Source organism: Leopardus geoffroyi, chromosome E1 (assembly GCF_018350155.1).
Source record: "Leopardus geoffroyi isolate Oge1 chromosome E1, O.geoffroyi_Oge1_pat1.0, whole genome shotgun sequence".
Lineage (NCBI taxonomy): Eukaryota > Metazoa > Chordata > Mammalia > Carnivora > Felidae > Leopardus > Leopardus geoffroyi.
Window position 1 is genome coordinate 43,439,339 of NC_059330.1, and position 23,743 is coordinate 43,463,081.

At 58.6% G+C, this 23,743-nt stretch overlaps 2 protein-coding genes and 1 long non-coding RNA gene across 17 annotated transcripts in view; 1 reads left to right on the top strand and 2 right to left on the bottom strand.

The window, feature by feature from the left end:
* ARHGAP27 (Rho GTPase activating protein 27) overlaps positions 1-9,215 on the bottom strand; it is a 31,193-nt gene extending 21,978 nt beyond the window's left edge. The window contains exons 1-3 of one of the 4 annotated variants that reach the window (XM_045489273.1): positions 8,885-9,215; positions 7,845-7,981; positions 5,787-6,464 (exon numbers count right to left, since the gene is read on the bottom strand). In XM_045489273.1, coding sequence (XP_045345229.1) covers positions 5,787-6,446 — 660 coding nt within the window. In that variant the 5' untranslated portion in view covers positions 6,447-6,464; positions 7,845-7,981; positions 8,885-9,215. Of the gene's footprint in view, positions 1-1,812; positions 1,964-5,786; positions 6,465-7,844; positions 7,982-8,884 lie in introns of those variants that run through there. The other 3 variants (XM_045489275.1, XM_045489274.1, XM_045489277.1) reach the window with 3 other exon arrangements.
* Positions 1,455-5,538, top strand: LOC123603866. 2 transcript variants are annotated; one of them, XR_006715081.1, is made up of 2 exons: positions 1,455-1,564; positions 5,253-5,538. It is a non-coding gene; the product is annotated as an uncharacterized LOC123603866 (long non-coding RNA). The 2 variants fall into 2 exon arrangements; XR_006715082.1 differs by lacking the exon at positions 1,455-1,564 and adding an exon at positions 1,578-1,690.
* Positions 9,216-10,494: 1,279 nt separating the features above from the next.
* Positions 10,495-23,743, bottom strand: part of PLEKHM1 (pleckstrin homology and RUN domain containing M1) — a 48,112-nt gene continuing 34,863 nt past the window's right edge. For 4 of the 11 annotated variants that reach the window (XM_045489269.1, XM_045489267.1, XM_045489270.1 and 1 more), the window contains 5 exons: positions 23,312-23,457; positions 19,413-19,606; positions 14,307-14,370; positions 13,664-13,821; positions 10,495-12,827 (listed from right to left, as the gene is read on the bottom strand). In XM_045489269.1, the coding sequence (XP_045345225.1) occupies positions 12,716-12,827; positions 13,664-13,821; positions 14,307-14,370; positions 19,413-19,606; positions 23,312-23,457 (674 nt within the window). In that variant the 3' untranslated portion in view covers positions 10,495-12,715. Of the gene's footprint in view, positions 12,828-13,663; positions 13,851-14,306; positions 14,371-15,101; positions 16,507-19,412; positions 19,607-23,311; positions 23,458-23,743 lie in introns of those variants that run through there. The other 7 variants (XM_045489265.1, XM_045489264.1, XM_045489263.1 and 4 more) reach the window with 5 other exon arrangements.

Here is a 23,743-nt window from a genome sequence, read left to right on the forward strand (position 1 = left end):
GGCCAGGAGGCAATCCTAGAGAAATTTCTCTCTGGCTAGCGAGGTTCTGGGGAGGAGGGCTCCACACAGCATCCACACCACATCGTAACTGTCAGTTGGCTTGCCAAGGTCTCCTCCCAGACAGTAAACTACCTGAGGGCAGGGACCACACCTTGTTTTTCTTTGCCTCTCACTGCCCAGTCCAGCACCTGCCATTTACTGAATCAATGACACGGCGAGTGAAAAGTTACCGTCTCACTGTCAGCGCACCGTGATGCCCTGGGTCTGTAAAACTCTCAGACACAGAGCAAAGCAGAATGGATGGAAAGAAACCAAAATGCTAATAGTCATTAGATTGAAATTCCACTCCCCCCTCCATTAGCCAAATATTTGTAGGGATATTAAACTATTTCTATGGCGGTGGGGGGGATAGTAATTTATAAATTCAGACAATTCCAGGAGCGCTCCAGTTGTGGAGATGAGGCAGGAAGGAGGCTGGGGGGGATCTGGAGGCAGGCCCCCTTCTGGCACCTTTCTTGGTTCTTCCGGCTTCCTCTCTCAGGCCAAACTGGCCCAGCCCCCAGGACAGACAACGGAAGCCTGGACGGAGACCCCTGCCCTGCTCACCTGATGCCTCATGGTGGATCTCCACCCAGGGGAAGGAGAGGAAGCAGGGCGGCACCTACAGGAGTCCAGAGCCTGGACACAAGGGCCCTGCAGGCCTCACTGTGCCTAAGCAGGTGCTCTGGAAATCCCCGCACACCACAGACCTTCCTCAATTTGGCAAGAGCGAGGGACAATCCTTGCAAGAACCCCTATGTCCCTCAGACCCTGTCCTGGCAGCCCTAATTCCCTCAACGCCAACCAACATCAACTGTCCCCTGACACTCTAGTCTGGAACCCCGACCACATTCTGATCAGCTGAGCCCGGGCCTGATGGGCTCTCCCATGCCAGGAACGGGGCACCGAGCAGCCATCGGGGTTGGCATTCATAACCAACCACCTCGTCCTTCCCACTACTGAACACAGCTCCAGGAAGGGTGGAGAAAATAGACGGAGAAAGAGGCCGGCTGCTGGGGCTCAGGAAGGAAGTGGGGAGGCAGGTGGGCCTGTCTCAGGAGACCAGGGGTGCTGAGGGGAACCAGAGACTGAGAGGTGAGGAATGGGGCCCAGGCTCAAGGGAGATCACCCAGGGGCCCCCCACGGGGCCCCGGGGGCTGACACGGGGCCTGCAGGGTGGGAGGTTGCCTTGGGAGCGGTGGGTGGCTGGGGAGGAGTCCTGGTGGCCAGGAATGTGGGGTGAGGATGGGAGGGGGGCTGCCCACGGAGCTGCTCTTTCATGGGTCAGGTCAGAAGCTGGGCAGTGGGGTTCCAGGGTCCGCCTGGGGCTGAAGGTGAGTCATGGGGAGGAAAGGTCAGCCCAGGGATGAAGAAACCAGCTGGGCTGCCTGGGGAGGTGAGAAAGACAGTGGCTGGGAGGAGGAAGGACTCCAGAGACCCTCCCCTTGGCCTCAGCTCCCCTGCTCTTACCAGCACCCCCCTTTCCAGAGGGCCCATGGCTGGTCCCCACCCAAAGGGGACCCAGGTGGGTTTGTCCGAGGCCTCAATCACAGCTGCCCCGGGCTGCCCTCAGAGTCTGTCCCACGGAGTGGGCACCAGGCCTGGGATCCGGAGAGGAGGCAGGGGCGCCTCCGGGCGAGTCACCGGGCAGGTGAGTTTCAGCAGGGGTACAGGAGAAGACCAAGGAGGGGGGAGGTCAGGGAAGAAGGGGAGAGAGTGGGCAACTGCCACGGCCCACCCCCGCCCCCTGTGCAACGATGAAGGGTCACTCACAGTTCTCTGAAGAGGACAGGGAGCCAGGGCCCCGGGGCTCCTTCCGGTCCAGGCCGCCTGCTCAGGTGGGGCACCGGCCGGCCGCTTGCAGAGGCCCCGGCTGTAACTCTTTCCTCCCAGTGGCCAATGCCTGGGCAGCAGGGGCGGGCTCCAGTCCAGAGGGCTGGCCTGAGGCCCCGGGGCGGGGATGGTGACCGGGGATGGTGACTGCACCCAGAAATGGACTCAGCAGGGGAGGAGTCTCAGAGGCCCCTCCTCACCTGGCTTCCCCAGGCTCCAAAGCCCCTCCTCAGCGAGGGAGGGAGTAGAGTAGAGGGGAACAGGCTGGCTACGGCCTGCAGGCCACCTGCCTGAGACTGAGCCTGGTAACTAGGGTGGGGTTCAGGGTCAGGAGGTACGGGAACTGACTCCGGCTCAGCCAACTCCCGCCTGGGTGACTTTCAGCCAGCCACTCCACTGCTCTGAACCTCTGCACTCTGGCACAGGGGGGCGCCCTTCCATGCAGGCCTGCCTTCAGAGCTGCTGGGAGTGGGAGCCTTTGAGTGAGAGCCCATGGGACCACTAGCCCCTGTGGTGCAGGATCACGTCATGCGCCACCATGCTTTGTGTCCCCAGTGTCCAGCGCTTTGACCAGCGCACTTTGACCATCCACCGGCGCATGGTGGATGACAAGGCCGTGAAACGCCACACGGTGGGCGTAGAGGCTTCTCTCTTCTGAGGGTCCCCGCCTCTGCCAATTGTCCTACACCCATGCCACCCTCTCCCCTTGTCCAAGGCTCCCCGGTCCCCGATGAGCCTGACCCTGTGTCCCATCCATCCTCACATCCTTGGCCCTTGCCTCAGAGGGAGTGGGTCCCTCCCCGTCTGCCCTGGGCATCACCCTCACTCCTGTGTCCTGGGATCCCATCTCGTCAACCTGCTCCTCTGGCTGCTGCCCACTCACTCAGATTTGGGGAGCCCCCCCTCTCGACCTCCACATGCCTCTGGCCACACGGCACCTCTCCCTTCCCTGCCATGCCTCTGAGCAGTCTCCACTCGGCCCTGCACCCTCATTTTCACCCTCTGACCTCTGCCTTCTGCTTTTGGTAACCCCTTGGCCAGCTCCTGATAAAGTGGCTGCTGACCTTGAGGTCACCACTTCCGATAAATGTTCGATGGCCTTTATCTAACTTCCCCTTCCTTCTGGACACCTCTCGGTGTCAGGACCAGCACTCTCCTGCTTCTCCTCCTTGTTCCCTGACTGTGTTTTCCACTTCCTCCTCTTCCCTCCCCTGGTCACCCAAATGTGGTGGGCCCAGGGCTGTGGTCCCCCGGTCCACATGCTCCCTCGCCCCCCACATCTCCACACCACATGCTGGGCAGCTCCAGGACTCCTCCCACGCCTTCCCAGTGTCCCCGCCATAAACAGACCACTGTCTGCGCACACTGGGAGGCTGGGACTCATCCTGACTTCTCTCCCGCCCTCCTCAGCCCATCAGCCACCAGCTCCCTCGAAATCCACTTCCTGAACCTCTCCTGTCATCACCACATGCCTGGGAGACCATGAAAGTCCTCTGCCACTCTTAAAGTTCCAGCCAAGGGGGTCCTTTCTGAACCCCACTCCCTTCTCTGCTGAGAGTCTCCCGGTAGCTGCACGGTGACCTCTGAATTCCTGGCGAGGGCCATGAGGCCCCGCCCCCCAGGTGCCACCCACTCCCTACCAGAGCCCCAGCAGCGCAGGGTGGGGGCTGTAAGGCCCCAGGGGTGCCCCATCTCACACCTGCACCCATGCCTGTGCACCGCAGCACACTGGGTGTCCTTTTTATCTCAGATGGCCTGGGCCATGCCGGCCTGAGGCATCTGTCCCCTCTTGCCAGGCTCCTGACCCAGATGGTGGCCCTCCAGGCCTGGGACTCTGCCTCACCAGATGCTCGGCAAGTGCAAGGTCACCTCATGCTTAGTTAATGAGTGAATGAAGGGGAAAGGTAGCAGCTGCCTCTCCTGCCTCCTCCAAGAAGAAACAGGCAGGCTCACCATTCAGGAAATTCCTCCTCTAAATGCTGCCTTGAGTAACTAAAAGGAGAATGGGGTTTCCTTCCCAGGAGACAGGCAACTCCTCACGCCAGGAGTGTGTAGGGGCTGGGGTGTCAGGGAGGCCCACAGCTGACACCGGAATAAAGCAGGGTCACAGGAAGTGTGAGATCATACCCATTACACGGGGAGGAAACCAGACCAGAGGTACTAAGCCTCTTGTTGAGGCCATACAGTGCATTCATTAGGGCCAGAAGTGGGACCGGGCAGAGCATTTCCACCAATACCCGGGTCTCTGGCAGACGCCCCAGTTCTTCCCTGTGCGAGCACCACCCCTCTCTCCATCATCTGTGTCCCCCGCCGCGGACACACCACTATACTGTGCGGAAAGAAAGAGGGGCAAGCTGGACAGGGGATGTGGAAAGGTCCTGGAATGCACCTCCAAGACCCTGTCCGGGAAACGGAGGGACGCCGGGGTAAAGAGCACTGGTATCCAGCCATCTGTCCCAGAGAAGGGGGCCAACTGGCCAGCAGAGGCGGCCGGGCACATTATTTCCCACCCCCCTACCCCTCTGGTTCCTTCTGGGCGGAGTCCCCATCCTCGTCCCCACGCGCCGGTTGTTATTCCCCGTCATGACCACAAGGGGGCGGGCTGCTCCTTGCAGAACGGGAGCAAAGCTGGCGCAGACCAGGATACCGAATGCGACCCCGGCCAGCCTCGGTGGAGCGCCTACTACGTGCCAAGCGTTTCCATGCCTCACCTCGTTGAAGGCTCACAACACTAATCCTTAGGTTTTGTCCTGCGTTTACACACGAGGACACTGGGGCTGGGGAGTTAAGTGACTCCTCTGCAGCTGGCAGGTGACCCAGCAGGGTCAAATTCCAGTCTCTCTAAGCTTCAAATCCTGAGCTCTTTGCACTGTAATCAGATGGGCGGAGGGGAGACCCAGGAGCTCCCAGCCCGGGAAGGTGCTTCCTTCCTCTGGGCATCCCACACTCAGTCCTGGCATGGGCCAGGCATCCATGTTGACAACAAACACATTACATCAAATACAAAGAAATCAGAGACTTACAAGGTTTAGGGATCATCCATCCACACTTTCCACCCCTCTTTGGGCCAAAGGACAAATCGAGACCCTCTGAGAGGAAATGAATTGCCCATAATTACCCAGCTGTCAAAAGGCAGATGTCAAAAAGGGGGTCTGTGCATCCTCCCTCCACATCTCCCCAACCACCGACCCAAAAAGTTCCTAAAGTTGAAGATGTCAGGGTCATCCGAAGGATTCTGAGGATGTAAAAGTGTTTTTAAAACGTGCTCTATTTTCGATTTCCTAAATTAACAACTGGGTTCTGAAACGAAAAAAACACACTATCACTGGACCACTTCCTGAAACAAACAAATCAAAAATTGTCTTTTTTTTTTTTTAAAGGGGGAACTGAAATATCGGAAGAAGCCAAAAAAGGAAGCAGATCCCTGACTTCCACATCCACTATCTCATCTGACCCCTAAGCTCCTCTGAGGAAGAAGAGGCAGGTGGACTGGCCCGCAGGTCCACAACTCCATATCCGGGCGCGTTTCGGAATGTTGTGGATTTTAGAAAGGTAATACGGCACACACACCTGCCAGCAAGGCTTGGAGCAGTACACTGTAATCCGGTTCATCTGCACTTGCGTAGTAAAACTAAATGTAATAAATAAAGACCACCCACAGCTTGACATCGGTTCAAATCAAATTTTTACCACCAACTGAGTTACGGGAAACCTTTGGACTCCAGGGAGCTTTGGCATTTCGGAATTGCCCATAAGTGACCGGGAGCCTGCACTCTTCTCTTTCCGTGGTTTTGAAAAGTGAGGCTCGGCGGTGACTGCCGCCCCGTCGAGCCGGACGCTAAGCCGAGGGGGGTCTCCTCGAGTCCAGGCCCGGAGCGGCGCAGCACCCCGGCCCGCCACCCCGCTCCCCGTACCTGCTGCGGGCGCTCCTCCCGTGGCGGGCCGCGCACATCCTGGACGACCTCGTAGACGTTCTCAGAGTCGCTGCGCGCCAGGGGTCGCGGGCACACCCAGGAGCCCGCCACGCTGCAGGCCTTGAAGCTGCCCGCGCTCCCGAGGAGGCCGGCAGGGGGCGCGACGGCGGCGCGCGCCAGGTCGTCCAGGGACTGGGCGGGCCGCACCGGCGCCGCGGGCCGCGTGTACAAGCAGGTGGGCAGGCCCGGCGCCAGGCTGCTGCGCTGGGTGGCGGCGCCGCGCCGCGCGGGGCCGCACAGGGAGCCCACGCGGCCCCGGGGCTCGGCGGGCGTGCAGTCGGGGCCCGCGGACACCGGCGCGCTCACGAAGCGGTAGTCGTAGGCGAGCGGTTCCGGGGCCACGGGCCCCGGGCGGAGCGCGGGTGGCGTGGAGGTGGTGGCCGGGTCCCCGAGCGCCGGCAGCTCGCGCACGTACTGCGCGGGCAGGTAGAAGGGGCGGCCGCCGGGCTCGCGCCGCACGTGCCACCAGTGCTCCGTGCTTCGGCGCAGCAGCCTGTAGCGCTCGTTGGGCTGGATGGCCACGCGGCGCCCGTCCTTGCCCGTGTACTCGAAGGGATGCTCCACCAGCACGTACACGTCCCCCTCGACGTCCGCCGCCATCGCGGCCCTGGCGTTTCCCTGTGAGTGACAAGGAGGAGGGGCGCGGAGGTCAGGGCCACCGAGCCGGGAAGCGCAGAGGGACAGAAGACCTGGGTTCGAGTCCCAGTGCTGCATTCCTTATGTGCGTTAATTTCCTAGCTCAAAAATGGGGGGGCTTGGATAAAATAATCTCCAAGGTTCTCATTCTTACACTCACTCATGGAATTATGACAATACCTTCATTCTGACAATGCCTTCATCCCGTGGCATTGATTACGAGATTTGAGTCCCGGTTCGATCCCTTGGTGGAGAAATTGTGGGTAATATTGGTCCAACTTTACAGCCAAGGAAGCCTTGACCCAAAGAGTTGGGGTGATTGACCGCGATAAAGTCACCACATTTGCCTAAAAGTTGACTGGGCCTCGGTTTACAGGTCTGTGAAGTGGGAAGAACAGCCCATTCTCTACCCACCCACCCCCGCCGCCACTCCCCTCGCCCCGCCCCCTGCCCTGCCTGTCCCGCCCCAGACGTCTCCAGCCTTCAGGATATCCGCGTGCCCGGAGCCTCCAGGCTCCCGCGCCCCCGGCCTGCGGAATCAGGGTTGAGGCGCGGGGCTCTGGGAACCACCCCGGCACCGCTCTATCCCGGGGAATGCCCCTGCCTCGCGTAGTCCAAGGGCCTTGGCTAAGGGACCGGACTGCCAAGGCCGGAGAACCGGTTCTCTCGGTTTCTCTTTCCTTCCCCAGCGGCTTGGCTGCGGACGTGAACCCGGCGCCTGGCTCGCCCAGACCGTCCTGCACCGCCCCCTGTTCTCCAGCTCCCACCTCCACCTCCCGAGTGAGGCTCGGCCCTCGCGGCCTACCCACTAGCCCTGTGATCTCCACATTGCCCCAGGAGAGTGGCCCCTAGAGAATGCACTTTGTGACAGTGACTGCCCCTGCGGCGTCCTCCCCAAAGCTCTCCCGGAGTGATCGCCACAACCCACCGCCCTCCACGCCAGCTTAGCTTGGCGCTTGATGTGGTGTTGGGAGTCAGAGCCTAACTGTAAATCCGCCTGTCTCTCCATCAAAGAGATGAGTCGGTACTCTCTTCCATAAGTGGCTGGTCCCTCCAAGCCTTTGCACTGATCCCATCTCCTGCCCCATAGAGGTGTCCTAGGACCAGCAGCTGGGGAGCTCGGTGGCTTGCTGAGGCTGAGGAACCCAAGGAACAGGGTCTGACTGGGGGGTGGGGTGGGGGTGCAGGGTCTGGCCAGGGGCACAGAGCGTTCTTCACTACTTTCTCCAGCTTCCCTTGTTGGGGAAAGGGTTGCACTCTTGGGCCCTGAAGTTACAGTGAACTGCCTGTAGCTAAGCCAACAACCCCCAGGGAGGACACCCCTTCCCGTCACCTTCCCCTGGACCCCCGCCTCTCACTCACGTTGGCAGGGCAGGTCTCTGCGGGCCCATGGGCAGGACAGGCGTATTCTGCGGATAGATGCAGATCAGGCCCCTGCCATCTCTTTCCAAGGGCGGGGCTTCCAAGAGCTAAGCAGGAGAGACCTCCGGGATCAGGAGCTGGCAAGGGGAGCAAAGAAGGAGAGGGATGCTCAGGAGGGCTGCCCCCAATCCCCAACGCAGCCGTATCTCGGAGGGGCCAGGAGGAGCCTGAATGAGTGTGTCTGGGCGGGTGAGGGACACCGGGAGTGGGACTCACAGCAAGAGAAGGTGAAGGGAGGGAGGGCGCTGTAGGGGCTGCGACTGAAGGGGCCCTGCGGGGTCGTCAGCGGAGCCCAAGGTGGGTAGGGTCCCACCCCTGAGCCTCCCGCCGTGGGATTTGTTGTCCTCGAGCCTCTGCGTCCCGCGGGCGCACTGCTCTGGGACAGCTCGACCCCGGTTCCTTGTCTCGCCCAGGGTTACAACCGAAGCCGTGTGCACCCCGAATCATCACTACAAGCCCTCTCCAGCCCGACTGCAAGCACCACTCGCTTCGGACCCACCTCTGCCCTCCCCGGGCCCTTTCCGGGCGCAGCTCGGCCTGGCCTGGAGTTCCCATGGCAGAGATCCCCACCGGAGCGCAGGGGCGCGGGCTGGGTGGGGAGGGGACCCGGGTCTCGTCTCCTTCCCCAACTCTGGGGGAGCCAGAGGAGCGGGTAGGATCCCTGGAACTTCAGGACTGACCCGTCGCCAGGAGGTGCTTTTCGTGCACTGCCCGGGCGACGCGAGCCACAGCGGCGCCGGGGCCTGGACTCGGGCCCCACCTGTCCCCGGATGGAGGGCAGCCCTTCGGATCTCCTCTCCGCGCGGGGGACATCCGCCCCGCGCGGCCCTGCTCCCGGGCCCGCGCGGCTCCCTCCCCAGCGCCCGGTGAAGGGGAGCAGGCGCGCGCGGCGCTCCCGGGTGAGGACCCGCCACCTGCCGCACCGCGCTCCCCCAACCCCGGCTCAGCAACCCCCGCCCGGCCCGGCCCGGCCCTGGCACCTTGGGGCGTCCGATCACCGGCTTCGCCTCCACTTGTCCCGGCAGGCACGCGTGCTTTCGGCGGTCGGCGCTCCCTCCTCCACCGCCCAGCTCCCGCGCAGCCGGTTTCCTGTTCAACAATACAGCGAGGGAGGCACCAGCCGAGAGCGCCCGGCAGAACTTCCTCCCGGGCTGAGGCTGGGCTGCGGCTGCTAGAGACAATCCCCGGTGTCCCGGCTTCCTGTCCCCTCTGGGCCGGGCCAGCGCCCTAGGAGCTCAGACGCCACCCTCCCCCCTGCACCCCCTGGGATCCCGGGCCACACCTGGCTATCTCCAGCGACGTGGAAGCGGCAGGGCCAGGAGGGTGGCATGACGGGGGGGTGGGGGGGTGGGGGGTGGGGAGGGAGCCTCCTCAACTTTCTGGAGGGGCCAGATTTCCCTCCCGCTGCGTTGTTCCATCCCCCTGCCTCCTGGATCCTCCACTGGAAGAGGGCCACCCTCCAAGCTGTCCATTAGGGTGTCCTGGAAGTGGACTCGCTCACCTCAGCATCTTTTCTTTCCCATGAACATGGGACAACAACACCTACTTCACAGGATCTTTAGGAAGATTGAATGAGATGTACGAAGTACATACAATTCAGTAGTAGTATCACATTAGTATCGGAAGGATGCACAGAGCTATTAACGTTATTTTTATTATCAGATGAGCTGTCCTCCTCCTCGGGGTGTGATTGAGGTCTCCAAAGCCCCCATTCTTCTTTAGGCAGGAGGGGGAAGAGAGACACGAACGTCCTCAGAGGCACCTTGCTGAGGGTGGAGGCACTGAGACCAAAGGCAGGGTAGCACCCAGGCCACGTGACCCTGGCCTTGGTCCCCAGCGCTCGAACCCAGTTCCTTTTGTGTTTTCAGAGCCCACCCCCTACAACCCTGGAGGGACTTGAGGCCCTGGAGGGAAGCTGGGGCTCAGAAGATACACAGAAGACGCTCTCTCGTGGACTGAAAGGTGTCTTCAAGGACCAGAAACCTTAGGGCCAAATGTGTTTCAATCCCACTTTCCTGCAACCTGATTTCCCTGGAACGCGTGTTTCCTTCTTCTGTCCTTACGATGGGCAGTGGTGGGCTTCTCCTGGAACTTCAGAGGAAGGGAGCAGCCAAGTAAAGTCCCCTTGGAGCCCTAAAAGCCATGAGCCCTGATTCTGGCCCTCCTCAGCCTTCCCTCCCTGAGCCCCTTCTCTGGCTTTGGATAACCCAGTGGGACACGGTCCCGAGATTTCTCACGTTCCAGTGTCGGGGATCGGTGGACAGGCACAGGGAAGAAGCCGCTGTGGTGGCATTTCAGGCATCAGTGTATGTGGGTAAATCTACCCAAAGGCCCAGAGATGCTACCCCCCCTCTCCCTGCCACAGACTCTGACTCCTAGTGGGAGGGGGACAGACTGAACACGGTCACCTCTCCTCCCCTGCATGCCCACTTCTGGTGCACAATGTTTACCGCCGGCCACCCCTCTCCAGGCCTCCTGTGTGCCCAGGGACTAATGAGAGTTGGTGGGGGCAGGGGCATCAGACGACAGGATGGCTGGTGGTTTCCTCCCAACCACTGGCAGCGTCGGGATTCAGAAGCGAGACCAGAGGTGAGAAAGATCAGGTCTTTACTGCAAAATCATTCAAAAATCACACAGCAGCAGTTCCTTCAGTACATTGCAAAGCGCCTTTCGGGGCCAGCGTGCCTCACTAGAAAACAGTTTATTGCATAAAATGGCGTTTTAAAAATAGTGTGGGCACCACTGAGGTTCACATCAGCTTTCCATTGGAGGTGAGAGGGTAAGAGTCAACTCATCAGGAAGCATCAGCAGCTTTCTGGTACTGGGGAGAGGGTGAGTTGTAGTTAATGCTGCTAGTCCCCGGTGGGGGTGGAGGGGGAGGAGGAGGGGGGGGCGCAGGCCCCACACAGCCTAAGCGAGCTCCTCTGGGGCCTCACTCCTGTTGCCTCCTAGGGCACCTTCTGGTGCGCACATTGTTCTCAAGGGCCTGAGATGAGGCCCGGCCTGGGCGGCACCACCCACTGTCCCAGGCCGGCTCTGGGCCACTGGGGGATCTGGGGCATCTGTGGCTCTGGCCGGCCGCACTGGGTCTGCGGTGGGGCATTAATGCTGGCTGTGGGGGTGCAGGCTGAGGATAGGGATCCGCTTCCCCGTTTAGGAGGCTTTGGTGTGCCGGGCATAGGTGCATACTGTTTCCGTGACAGGGGACAGACAGGCTGTGTGGCAGCCCCCTCCCCCACCTGCCTACCACCTCCTCTCTTCTATTGCACAACTTATCCAGCTCCACAGGGCTGGGCAGGTGACTCAGCAGCCAAATCACCCCAGGGGAGAGGTGGGAGTAGATTCATCTCTTGACAGTGAAAGGCAGTCTCCACCTGAGGCCCCAATCCAAGCCGAGAGCTGACAGGACGGCCAGACGGCCCAGGGCTGGGGGTCAGGGGGGCGATGGGTCCAGGAGAGATGGGGGAAGGCAGCAGGGGAATCGCTCCCAAACCACAGGGTCTAAACATCACTTTGCAAACCATTCCAGGCTCGCACTCTACCCCACACCCCTTCAAAAGGCAATCGTGCTCCGGGGAAATTCTCTAGTCTCTGGCGGCACCCCCTCTGGGCCAGTCTAGCAAAGCTTTGTGAATTCATGGCTTTGTAAACTGAGGCTAGGCATCCCTCCCACGAGGCGGCCATCCCCACACATCGCCGCAGCACGGCTGGCACTCTTCCTGGGAGGACGGGGGTCACTGCTCCACGGTGCCCAAGGCTGGCCTGGGCTCACTGCCCTCTCTGTGGGCCCCGCCTTCCTCTGTCCCAGCACGGGTCAGTCAGGCGGTGGGGGGTGGGGGGTGTCCCCCTGAGAGTGTGTCTGCAGCAGCCCCGCCCGTCTGGCTTTGGGTCTGCAGCAGGTGAGGAGGGCACGGGGCTGAGGGGTGGGCAAGATGATGACCCGGCCCTGGACCAAGCGAGGGCTCAAAGTGCTCACAGTGCTGGTTCCGAGTCCCTCTCTTCTCCCGCAGGGACCGAGAGCCTGGGCTACGGCGGAGCCAGGGGGCTCTGACGCGGAGAGAGGTGACGTGGAGAGAGATGACGGGCTTTTCAGGTGAGGAGGGCAGGGCAGGGCGAAAAGAGGCGAGGGAGAGGAAGAGGGTGCTCATCGGGACCGACCCTGACAGCCCCTGGGCGGTTTGGCACGTCGTATTTGAGCCGTGGGCAGCAGTGTCGGGCGCGGGTGAAGGAAAGGCACCCGTAGAGCTGACAGGCTCTGGCCCAGCGGCAGCCTGCCCGCCCAGCCACCCGCCTTTGGCCCGCAGGCCAAATGCTCCCACATGTTTGCTCCGCATGAGAATGTCTGGATTTCTCGGGTGACTTGTGTAGGGTCAAGAATAAAAAAATATTTTCTATTGAAATATGAAGGGAAAAAACCCGCCTTAAAAAACTAGACCTTTTTTGAATCCGGAATGTGGAACTGAGCACGTGCCCAAGTGTGGTTTCCACAGTGTTTGAAGAGCCCTGATGGAGGTGCCGTGTCTGTGAGGTGAGCTGGGGCCTGGTTAGTGCAAAGCTCCCCTCCCGGCTTCCCCTGGGACGGGGCGGGGCATCTGATGGCGTCCCCACCTTGTGGAGCAGACAGGTGGTAGAGGGACTGGGGGACATCCTCGAGGGCTTCGTCTGGTAGGCTCATGCTCCGGTCGCATCTGGGTCCTCCCGACAGGGGACACGGCTGGGACACCTCAAGAGTATGCAGGCTGATGCCACAGGCGGCCGGGCTGGCCGTGAGCCGCTGCCCCGCAGTGTCGGGCTGGGGACGGCACAGCGGCTTAGAGGAGAGCGCTCCGTTCTTGGTACTTGCGCCGGCGGGCACAGCGGGGACAGCCCCCCTTCACCACGGACTGGCAGCTCTGGTGGAAGACGGTCTTGCACTCACCGCACCTGGGGGAGAGCCGCGAGCGCCGCTGGTGCCAGGGGGCCGGGGGCGGCCGGCATCCCGACCAGCGCCCGTGGCGGGGTGCGGTTCCGCTCGGGACCCCAAGACGCGCCGCGTCGCGTCCCCCCGGCCAGATCGCTGCCTGGAGACAGTGCTCACCCCCGCGTCACACCACAGGCGTGGACGCTCTCAATTCTAATTCACGTTCTAGAGAGACCGCTAGAGACTTAGGGGATGATTTCTTGCCCACGTCGAAAACACTCTGCGGTTTAAAAAGCTGAGCCCAGGGGTTGAATCTGGGCCAGGAGACGCCTACTGAAAATGGATGCTCCCACCCGTTCAGTTTTCCACTCCCGTGTGGGCCGGAATGGAGGTTTGGTGGGTGACTCTTTCCACTCAGAGGCTTCTGATCAGGAGCGGTAACGGGATAGGAACGATGATTACCGCAGCAGAGAGCCAGGCAGGCACCAGCCGCCAGGCGCCCACTTTGTGCCCGGCCTGTGCCACCACTCCAGGGCAGTAACTCATTCAGTCCCTCCTCGGTCCGTCTATATATGACAACACCGAGACCCTCACTCAAAGAGGCAGCAAGTCACCTCTTTTCTAGGAAGACAGCTTCCCTGGTCTAGGGTAGGGCCCCGTGAGGGCTCTCTTGTCCCCGGAGCTGGACTGGGGCTGGCCGTGACTGCCCAGGGCGTCGGCTGTTCTAGACAACCTCACTGCCCCGTGGCACTGGCACAGCGGGGCGTTCAATGTGCTGCTGCACAATGGTGCCGGGCCTGCCTCCCTGGCACGCTGGGGTCCGCTGGGGGGGGGGGGGGGGGCTGGGTGTCCTGCATACCTGACGGTGGTGTCAAACTCGAAGGGGAAGATGATGTCGTGGTGGTGGCAGATCTGGCAGATGAAGCCACGCTGGGTGCACAGGTCGCAGTGGTAGACGTGCTGGGAGGCGAATCCGATCAGGGCATCGAGGAACCCTTCGTACGCCCCGTCCGCGATCTGTGGAGGGCAAGGTCAGGCCGCCAGGCCTTTCGGGCAGCTGTGCTGAGACTGAGGCCATCTGTAAAAGGTGGCCCGCTGCTGCTCCTGGTCCCCTGCCTGAAGATTTCCGACCCCAAGAGAGGTTTCTTCACGCTTGGGCCAAAGAGCCTCCCTAAATCAGGCCGAGCAACGCAGGTGTCCAGCAGTCCCATACGCAGAGGTCACTGGGGATCACGGGCTTGACAGACGAGACCCCAATTCGCAGTACCCTCCCTCGAGGAAAGGAATGTCCCCAGCTGTCACTCCTGTGACCTGGGCTTTGCTGGAGTGCCTGCTTACAGCAGGAGGCTGGCACTCAGTCATCGCCCTGGGAGCGTGGGACAAGCAAGACGCGGAGCCTGAGGTACCGAAAAGCTGCAGCCTCCCTCCCCAGTCCTCCTTGCTGATTTCCCATGAATGAGGGCTCTCTAGAGGGGTCTGGGGGCCGGGAAGGGTGTTCTCACCTGCTGGAGGTCAGCGACACTGTACTTGTGGGGAGACTCCAAGAGGTAATTCCTGTGGTTGAGCCTTCAAAGAAAACATAAGAGGTTCCTTATAAGGGTTTCCATGATCCGGGCCAACCCGTGTTTGTTTTCATTCCTTCAGCTGCTCACCGGGTGTGAACACCTGGCCAGGGCGGTGCCTAAGAGCACAGTCAGCCGCCTGGGTTGGGGACTTGGTCTTCCAGGTGACCTTGGGCAGATCACTTAACCTCGCCGAGCCTCAAGTTTCCTCACCTGAGCAATGGAGCTGTTCTGAGGATTCCTTTATGTAAAGCATTTGGCACAGTGAACGCTGAGTAATTCTCAGCCACAGTTGATAACACTGTGTTGTATAACTGAAATTTGCCAAGACGGTACAACTTAAATGCTCTCGCCAAACATACACGTGTATACATGTAGCGAGCTGATGGATGAGCTGATGGATCCCTCCCCGGAGGGGAGGAGTCCTGTCGCAATGTATACATGTATCACAGCATCGTGACGTATGCTTTAAACATCTTATAGGGGCGCCTGGGTGGCTCAGTCGGTTCAGCGGCCGACTTCGGCTCAGGTCATGATCTCGAGGTCCGTGAGTTCGAGCCCCGCGTCGGGCTCTGTGCTGACAGCTCAGAGCCTGGAGCCTGTTTCGGATTCTGTGTCTCCCTCTCTCTGACCCTCCCCCGTTCATGCTCTGTCTCTCTCTGTCTCAAAAATAAATAAACATGAAAAAAAAAATTAAAAAAAATAAACATCTTATAATTTTGTCACACTTCAATAAAGCAGAAATGTTTTTCAAAACAATTTGAGGGATTAAAAAATGTCTATAAGCAACACTAATGACGACGAGGAGGGGGAAAGCTACCACATCTTATATCCATTAACCTGTTTTATCCTCACAGTAATCCTGTGAGGTTGGTACTACCCGAATCCCCACTTTGAGAAGACGACGAAATGGAGGCACAGAGAGGTTAAACAACATGCCTGTGGTCACGCAGCTTGTGTGTGGCAAAGCTGGAGTTTGAACGCAGCAGCCTGGCTCCCGAGCTCACATCCTTACCCACCCGGCGAAGGCCTGTGGGTGTCAGCTGTGGTCATGATTGCCACCATTACATACCAGGGACAGTGCTGAGGACAGAAATGCATAGGACGTGGTCCGTGCCCTCCTGTGGCCCCTGGTCTAGCTGAGGGACAGACAGTCAAGCATCCGGTTTCAGTGCTACGTGAGAGGCACTGAGACATGGCCTAAGTACAGCAGGGTCCCATTTCACGGTGGGGTGGGGTGCGGGGGAGACAGAAGACAAGGACAGCTCTACTTTCCACCTACCAATGGCAGAGATCCTAGGGGTTACATCCTGAGGGAAGGATAGGAAACACCTGCAGAAACCCCCCTGGACAACCCCCGCCTGGCTTTGCCGTGTGCGCCTGCGTGGGTAACTGGGGTTGGGGAAAATGCTCCAAGCCTAAGGAAAGCTTGCAAACTTGCCCCAGGATGCCCAGGACATCTGGGGGCGGGAGGGTGCCAGGCCCCGGGGCATCTGGAGTGGGGGCTTGGCCATGCTCCACACTATGGCCTCAGGTGTGGTCTGGGGGAACCCCATGTGGGGCAGAGATGACAAGTCCCATCAAGCAGCCAGGCAGGCCATACTGTGCCACAAGGGTGGGGACACTGCCGGCCACCTGCTCCGTTCACCAAGCTGGTTTCTCCAGTAAACTTCCAGTTTTCTGGGAACAGCAAGCTGCCATTCATCACCAGGAAAATGCAGGGGGCGGGGGCGGGGGGCGTGCAGACTGTCCCTGAGCTGGCAGGAAGGGTGGGGCTGATCTGGATGGAGAGTCATCTCTGTTATCTGCCCTCTGTCCACCATCATGGAAGCCCCAGGGACCAGCCAGGCTCAAGGCCTTCCTTGCAAGCCACTGTGCCCTGGGCCCGTCACACTCTCCGTGAGGCTTGCAAGTGATTTCTCCACAACGCTCAGTCCCGAGCCAGAGGGGACAAAGCGCTGGCCCAGGGGAGAGACGCCACTGCTCATCCTGGCCGTCAGGAGAGAAATCCACACCCCAGGGCCACTCTGGGCCTCTGTTCTCCACGCCACAATCAGGAGACCCCTCTCTGTCCTCTTCCGGTGTGAGGAGGACTGCCTGGGAAGGGGTCAGAGAGATCCACAGGGCTCTCCGGAGGACACTGGAAGACAGAGGCAAGGTTGCCCCTTCACTTCTGCAAGCAGTGATGGGGTAGGAAAGGGCACGGGCAAGGCTGGCACAGCTGGGTTCCAGGCCCGGGCTGGGGTCTCCTCTGAACTCAGGAACCTCCTCTCCCCACCCCTCCAGGGCGTTTCTGTGATGGCTCCTTCCCAAGGGCGGGGAAGGTGCCCTGGGGCTTCTCTGGCCCCTGAAGATGGGTCCAGGCCCATCCCCCATCCCCCATCGGAGGATGCCTTTCTCTCAGAGCGCCCAGCCCGGCCGGAGGGCTGCCGCTAGCGAAGGGGAACTCTTCCCTGACTTTACTCACACTCAAGACCTGCCCTTCCTTCTCAACCATTCGGGTCCTCAGCCTCCACTCTGGTGGACCCAGGCCAGGCCTCCACACCTCCCTGGGCTAATTACTGCGCCAGCCCCTGCGCCCCACTGCTGCCAAGCTGGCTTTTTCTAAACCCCAGAGCAGATAAATCCAAATCTGGTGTGGTGCCCAGGACCTTCGAGGTCTGGCCCCTGCACCTGCAATCCAGCTGCACGGAGCCCCTCACAGGTCCCAGTGAGCCACACTCCCACCCTTCTCCACATCACAGGCCCCCTTAAGCCAGGAAACCTAGGCCACCCCTCCCTAGGCCATCCCTCCCTCTTTCTTCTCCTTGGTTCTTTTGCAAAATCCCAGTTCACTATGTACATGCTGTTTGCGTTGAGGCAACTCTTTTCCTGCGTGTAAGGACAGAGCTCTGGAAGCAGAGCCTAACAGTACTGACTGCAGTGGGATTGGAGGAGTGATCCCAACTTCTTGCTTAATTCTTTTATACTGTTTGAGTACTGACCAACTTTGTAAAGAAATATATATATATATATATAAATTTTTTTTTTTTTTTTTAAAGAGCGGAATGCTACAAATCCTCAGCTCAGATGCCATCCCCTCTCTGGGAACTTTCTTGGCCCTTTGGCTGTCACAAGGCTGGGTCCAGGCGCTTTCCCTCACAGCACAAGCCATGCTGACCCCGGGCCGTCTGTCTGCCTGTGCCCTTCCCCAGACTCTGAGCCCCTCACAGGGCCCTCACCACAATTCCAGAAGGTCGCATGAGCACAGGGATTACTGGCCCATTTTATAAACAAGAAGGATGAGGCTCAGAGAAGTGAAGCAACCTCTCTGAGTCATACAGCAAGTCTGAGGCCGGGCAGAGTCTGCTCCTGAGCTCTTTCCCCTGTCCCACGTTGCTTCTATTGGCGTGGCCTTGTTCTTTTGAAGGCAGGTAGGCTGCACAGTAGGTATGCGGTGCTGCTACCCAAGGATGGGAACAACAAGGCCAGAGAGAAAGAGGCAGGGCCACCCAGCAGGTCAGCCCCGACAGGTCAGTAAGGCCGATGACCAAACAATCTGAGCAGGGTGCGGACAGGCGAGGCCAGTGACTGGGACGCACCCTGCAGGCACCTGGTCTGCTCAGGTCTGTGGAAGATCCCCTTGACTGGGGAGGGTGACGACAGGGAGATTTCACCACCCTGGTCAGGGGGTCTGGAGGGCAGATTCTCTGGAGGCCTGAGGCCTAGAATCTCAGAAAGGAGGGCAGTGAGTGAAGACCCAGGCACCCAGCTGATGATTGAGACAGGCAAGGCCTCCCCGGGAGGCAGCCTGCTAGGGTCCCTCATGGTGGCACCCAGGGGGCTTTCTGGTCCTGTGGAGACCAGGGCTCAGCTGGCTGCTCTGGGAGCCTATGAGGAGCCAGCCTCTCCCCTGCAGCAGCTCGCTCCTTGAGATCCCCAGCACTGCCCGGGCCCCAAGCAGCCAGGCAGGATTGGCCCTGGGAGATCAGTAGCCAGGACCAAGGAGTTGCAACCTATCAGAGAGGTGGTCTCTGGGCCAGCCCAGTGCGGAACTGTGGTTGGGGGAGGGGAGGAGGGGGACTGTGAGCTGCTCCAAGTCCCCAGAAACCCAGCAACAAAGCCCAACTGGACAGTAGGCACCAGCTCCCCCACCAGCACAGCCCCAAGAAGGCCGCAGCCTGGGCTAGGAGGCGTTCACGATGGGCACAGGAAGGCCCTAAGCTCATACTCAAGCACAGCATCACCTCTCAATCCTAAGCAGGCCCCCGAGCACTAGGGGCCCAGAAGCTTCTTCAAGGGCATCCTGAGGGTCCCACCCTAACCTTGCCCTCTTCTGAGGATTCTGGGAGGGATGCCATGCCGGACAGCAGCAGAGCAGCCACAAATGGGGGACTGGGTGGGGGGGGGGTCAGGACAACACTGCCCAGCCTTCTCACAACATGCCCCCCTTCCCTCCTTGCACGCCCCGGAGCTCTCTCTGTTCTTCCCTCGTAAGGGGCCTTCATTCAGGGCCTGAGCGCACTGTTCCTTCCATCTGTAACACTCTTTCCTGAGTCTTCCCCTTTCTAACTCTGACTCATTCTCCAAGGCTCATCTTATATGTACATTCCTCCAGGAAGTCTTCCCGGCTCTGCCCTCCTCCACTCCGGATTAGAGGGCTCACCTCTGTACTTCCAGGCATCCTGCCTCCCTTCTAGCTCCCTCTAGGCTGTTGTAGCAGCTCTACAGGCTGTTGTAGCTCTAGGCTTACTCATCTGCCTTCCCTGTGAGAGGGTAGGACCGGGTCTACCTTGCTCAGTGTGGAGCTCACAAAGCTGGCTCAGTGCTGAGCACTTGGTATGTTCTCAGTAAATAACTGTTAGATGAACGAGTAAATGAATGAATACATGAACAAATAAAAACCACTCCCAAAGCTTGCGGTAATTTCCCCGACCTAATGGGAAGGTGATTTCTGCTCGGCCCTGGCATTTTTCCTAAGGGGGCATCTTGGGCGGGCACTAGCTGCATGCGTGTGCGTGTGTGTGTGTGTGTGTGTGTGTGTGTGTGTGTGTCCGGGACGCTCACCTCTTGCTCAGCTCCTTCAGGGCCCCACTTCGGCATAGGCCCAGGTAATCCCCCAGAAGCTTCAGCTGCTCCCGTCTCCTCCGGACGAGGCGCATCTGCTCCACATGCTCGTACAGCGAGGCATTCACCAGCTGCAGGTTGATGAGGGGCTGGGCCCGGATCTGCGTCAGGAACTTCAGAGCCTGCCGGCAGATCTGGGACACCACCAGACGGCAGACGGTGGCGGTTGGGGGGGGGGGGGGGGACAGAATGGCCGTTTGGTGAGCATCTCTGCGACAGGCACAGTATCACCCACCCACTCACCCGCCCTGCCACCACCGTCCAAGGGAAGCGGTGCCATCTTCCTTATACAGATGAGGAAACGGAGGACCAGAGATGAAGTGACCGGGCCAGGTCCACAGCTCATAAAAGTCAAGATCTGAACCCAGTTGCCCTAACTCCCAAACCTACTCTCCCTCCCAGGCACTAGCTGCGGTCCCTCCCGGGCCACGTTGGGTCAATGCCCCTCTCCCCCTGGGCCTACAGATCCTTCCCACGATTTCCTGTCTTCCCAGCCCCCATTTTCCTGCCTAACAGAAACAGGCACTGCCCCAGCGCCGACTCAGGAACCAGGTGACTGTCTGAGTCAGGCTCCAGCCACAGGAAACTACAGATCAGACACAGCTTAACAAGGTTTCCCGAGCACCCCCGCCCCAAGCTCTGGCCAGCAGCACCAACCAGGGCTCCCCCAAGTCCCCGTGTGGAGGGGAGCGATCAATCCCAGCCTCTCCCACGGACAGGGTGTTACAGGTTCTACCCTCGGCCCTGACCCTAATGCCAAAGCCGGTTACTGAGCGCCTACTATTTGCCCGACCATGGGCTGCGGATCTCAACCATATCCTTTCTTCGGGCTGATGACAATTCAATGGGGGAGGTGTCACCACCCCCATTTTACAGATGAGTAAATGGAGGCTCAGAGAAGCTAAAGTGGCTTATCCAATCTACCTGCAGAAAGCAGAGCCCGGGTCTAAACTGAGGTGTTGTCTCTGCACACTTGGCTGCTTCATTAACTAACAAGAAGCTTCTCTCCCCTTCAGTCTCCTCCTTGGTGTAATAAGAAGGCCGGAGGATCTGAGATGGTCTCCACCATCAACTACCATGCAGTGGTTAGGAGTCGGGCTTTCAAGTCAGAATTGAATTCGAATCCTGGCTCTACCACTGCCTACCAGTAGGACCCTGTGACACTTATTTAACCTCTGTGACTCAGTTTCCTTGTCTATAAAGTGGGGAAAAGAAAAGCATCTCTTACGGAATTATTTTGAGTTTAGGTTAAAATAATAATAATAATAATAATGCAGGGGCGCCTGAGTGGCTCAGTCGGTTAAGCGTCCGACTTCGGCTCAGGTCATGATCTCCAGGTTCGTGAGTTCGAGCCCTGCGTTGGGCTTTGTGCTGACAGCTCAGAGCCTGGAGTCTGTTTCAGATTCTGTGTCTCCCTCTCTCCCAGTCCCTCCCCCCTTTGTGTGTGTTCTCTCTCTCTCTCTTTCAAAAATAAAGAGATAAACTTAAAAAATGTTAAAAAATTAAAACAATAATAATGTAAGCTCCTGGCACCTAGCATATCCTCAGTAATGGGAGCTGCCTTCAGACCCTGAGTGCCTGCGCAGCCCAGCTGTCCCCCGAAGCGTTAGGAATGTACCAGGGCCCTCAGGAGACTGTCACACTGGGGGCTTGGGAGCCTCTGGCCCGTCACCCAGCCCCACTGCTATCTCTTGCCTCCCGCAGCAACAGACAACTCCTCTTCCCACTTCCTAGTGCCCTGAGGTGACAGCCCCCGAGCCAACAAGCAGCCCAGCAGCAAAGCCCTGGTGACTGCTCAGACTGCTCTTCTCCGTCCTGGCCCAGCCCTTCCCACGACAGCTTTAGGCCTTGGGCGAGGCTCAGATGAAATAATACACAGGAATGTGTGCTGAAAGCTGCCAAGTGCTGCGGACGGACGGGCAGGAGCTTCCTGCTCCCCAGGGACTGCTCTTGTCCTGTGGGCTTGCCAGAGACAGTCGAGAGAGCAGCCCCAGTCCCGGGCTGACGTCCTGCCAAGTGCCAGCCAGTCCTCGCACAAGTGGGTCAGCCGGTGGTAACAGCGAACATTAAGGCCCTCAACCCGTGAGCCAGCCGCTTTGTATTTCGAATTTTCCCGTTCTTGCGTAGGCCAGGGATCTTTGAGAGAGCAAGAATGAGCGCTGGGTATTTCCTGATCTCAGCTATGCCGAGAAAAGTACCGTAATTTTCTAGCTGGAAAAAGGAAGTGGCACAAGGATTACAGCAATGAATGGGAAGATGGCTTAACAAGTGTCCGGATGTTGGGGCGCCTGGGTGGCTCAGTCGGTTAAGCGTCTGACTTCGGCTCGGGTCATGATCTTACGGTTCACGGGTTTGAGCCCCATGTCGGGCTCTGTGCTGACAGCTCAGAGCCTAGAGCCTGCTTTGGATTCTGAGTCTTCCCCTCTCTCTGCTTCTCCCCCACTCGTGCTTTCTCTCTCTCTCTTTCTCTCAAAAATAAATAAATGCAAAAAAAAAAAAAAAAAAAAAAAAAGTTGTCCGGATGTTGTAAATAGCGAGTGTGTTTTATGGCCAAAGAATTATTTGCATCTGTGGCGGTTCTGAGGTTTAATATTCTATATGCAGTTAGTTAAATACTTACCACTGAGGGCAGGAGTGAGGACAAGGTAACCAACAAAAAGCCAAAGTGAAGCTAATGTCCTTGGGGTTCCGGTCCCCAGCAAGGTGGAGGCTGGGGTGGCACGGAATCTAAGAGTCATGTTCCCTGTGCTCTGACGACACATCCACACGTCAAGACTGCATGGCCAATAGGCCTGGGTCTTGAGAAACAAATAGCTTCTTCTTTGTGCTTCTGTGTCTGTCTTAAGCAGAAATCTGTGCCTTTGGGAGAAAGCCAAGTTTGTGCTCCTCCAGGCAGGCTCTGACCAAGTGAATGAGGGGCTGAAGGTGTGGCAGGCCTCAGGAGAAAGAAAGGGCACTGATGTAAGGCTCTAAGAGACTGGCGGCTGCCATCTCCTGTAATGTCCTCTGAGGCAGATACTTATTAATCCTTCTTTATAGATGAGGAAACTGAAGTTAAATAATTTGCTAATGGTAACATAGCTAGGTAAGTGGGTAAGCTCAGGTGGAGAAGAAGAAAAGAGAGATCTTAGAATACATCTTATTCAAAAGCATTTGGTGAACATAAAAAAGTACTCAAGACTAAATCACACGAAATGGTACCAAGTGGACAGAGCCTGTTATAAACCAGTATGAGTCCAGAATGATCCCAACTTTACAAATGTATGTAAACAAATATACAGAAAAGGCTGACTGCTCCAAGGGGAAGTACAGCCAGTTGGCCAGCCCACCCATCCATCCACCCATCCATCGGTCCACATCCATCTACCCATCCCTCCATCCACATCCATTCACCCAACCATCTGTCTACATCCACCCACCAACCCATCCACCCATCTATCTATTCACAACGATCTACCCACCCATCCCCCATCCATCTAGAAATATAATCTATCCTAACTATCTTTCCTTATCTATTCTTCCTCTCCCTCTCTTTCTCTCTCTCTAGTTGCTGGTGCCTTAAACAGTTTTGTCCGTGGCCATGGGAGCTGCAGAGAACCACCCTCAGACCTCCACCTGAGGAACGAGGCAGGCACTGACAGAGTTCTGCCCAGGGGCTACAGACCAGCAGCACAGTTTTTTCTTGGTTGGCCCTCCCACCATCACGGGGCCTGAACCAGTGACCCTAAATTCCCTAGAGCCAAACTCCTCCACACAAAGAGCAGCAACAAAGGGGAGCGACCATTCCTTTGTCACTCCTCAGCCCTGTGTGGCCACGATTGGTTGGGCCCAAGGCTTACCGGGCGCTTGGTGAGGTCCCAGTTGTGGATGATCCTGGCCGGAATCACCGAGGCATCATCTTGGTGGCAGATGTCGCAGTAATAGAGGCCAGAGAAGGCACAAAGCTTGGGTCGTACAAACGAGAAGCCAATCTGCCGGGAGCAGCCTGGGGAGAGGGACGGCAGGAGAGTGAGCAGTGGCGGGGCCAGAGTCTGGGGACAACGCAGAAGCTCCTAGGCAGAAGGACCTGCTATTTAAGGAAGGGGCAGACATAAAAGGAGGACACAAAGATCAAACAACCGTCACTCACATGCCCACTGCTGAGAAACAACCCCATTGCTTAGTCTTTACGACAAAACACCGTTAACAATTATTGCTGTCATTTTGCAGCCGAAGCAGTCGGTGCACAGAGAGGTCAGGAGACCTGCCCAGTCACAGGACGATTAAGTGGC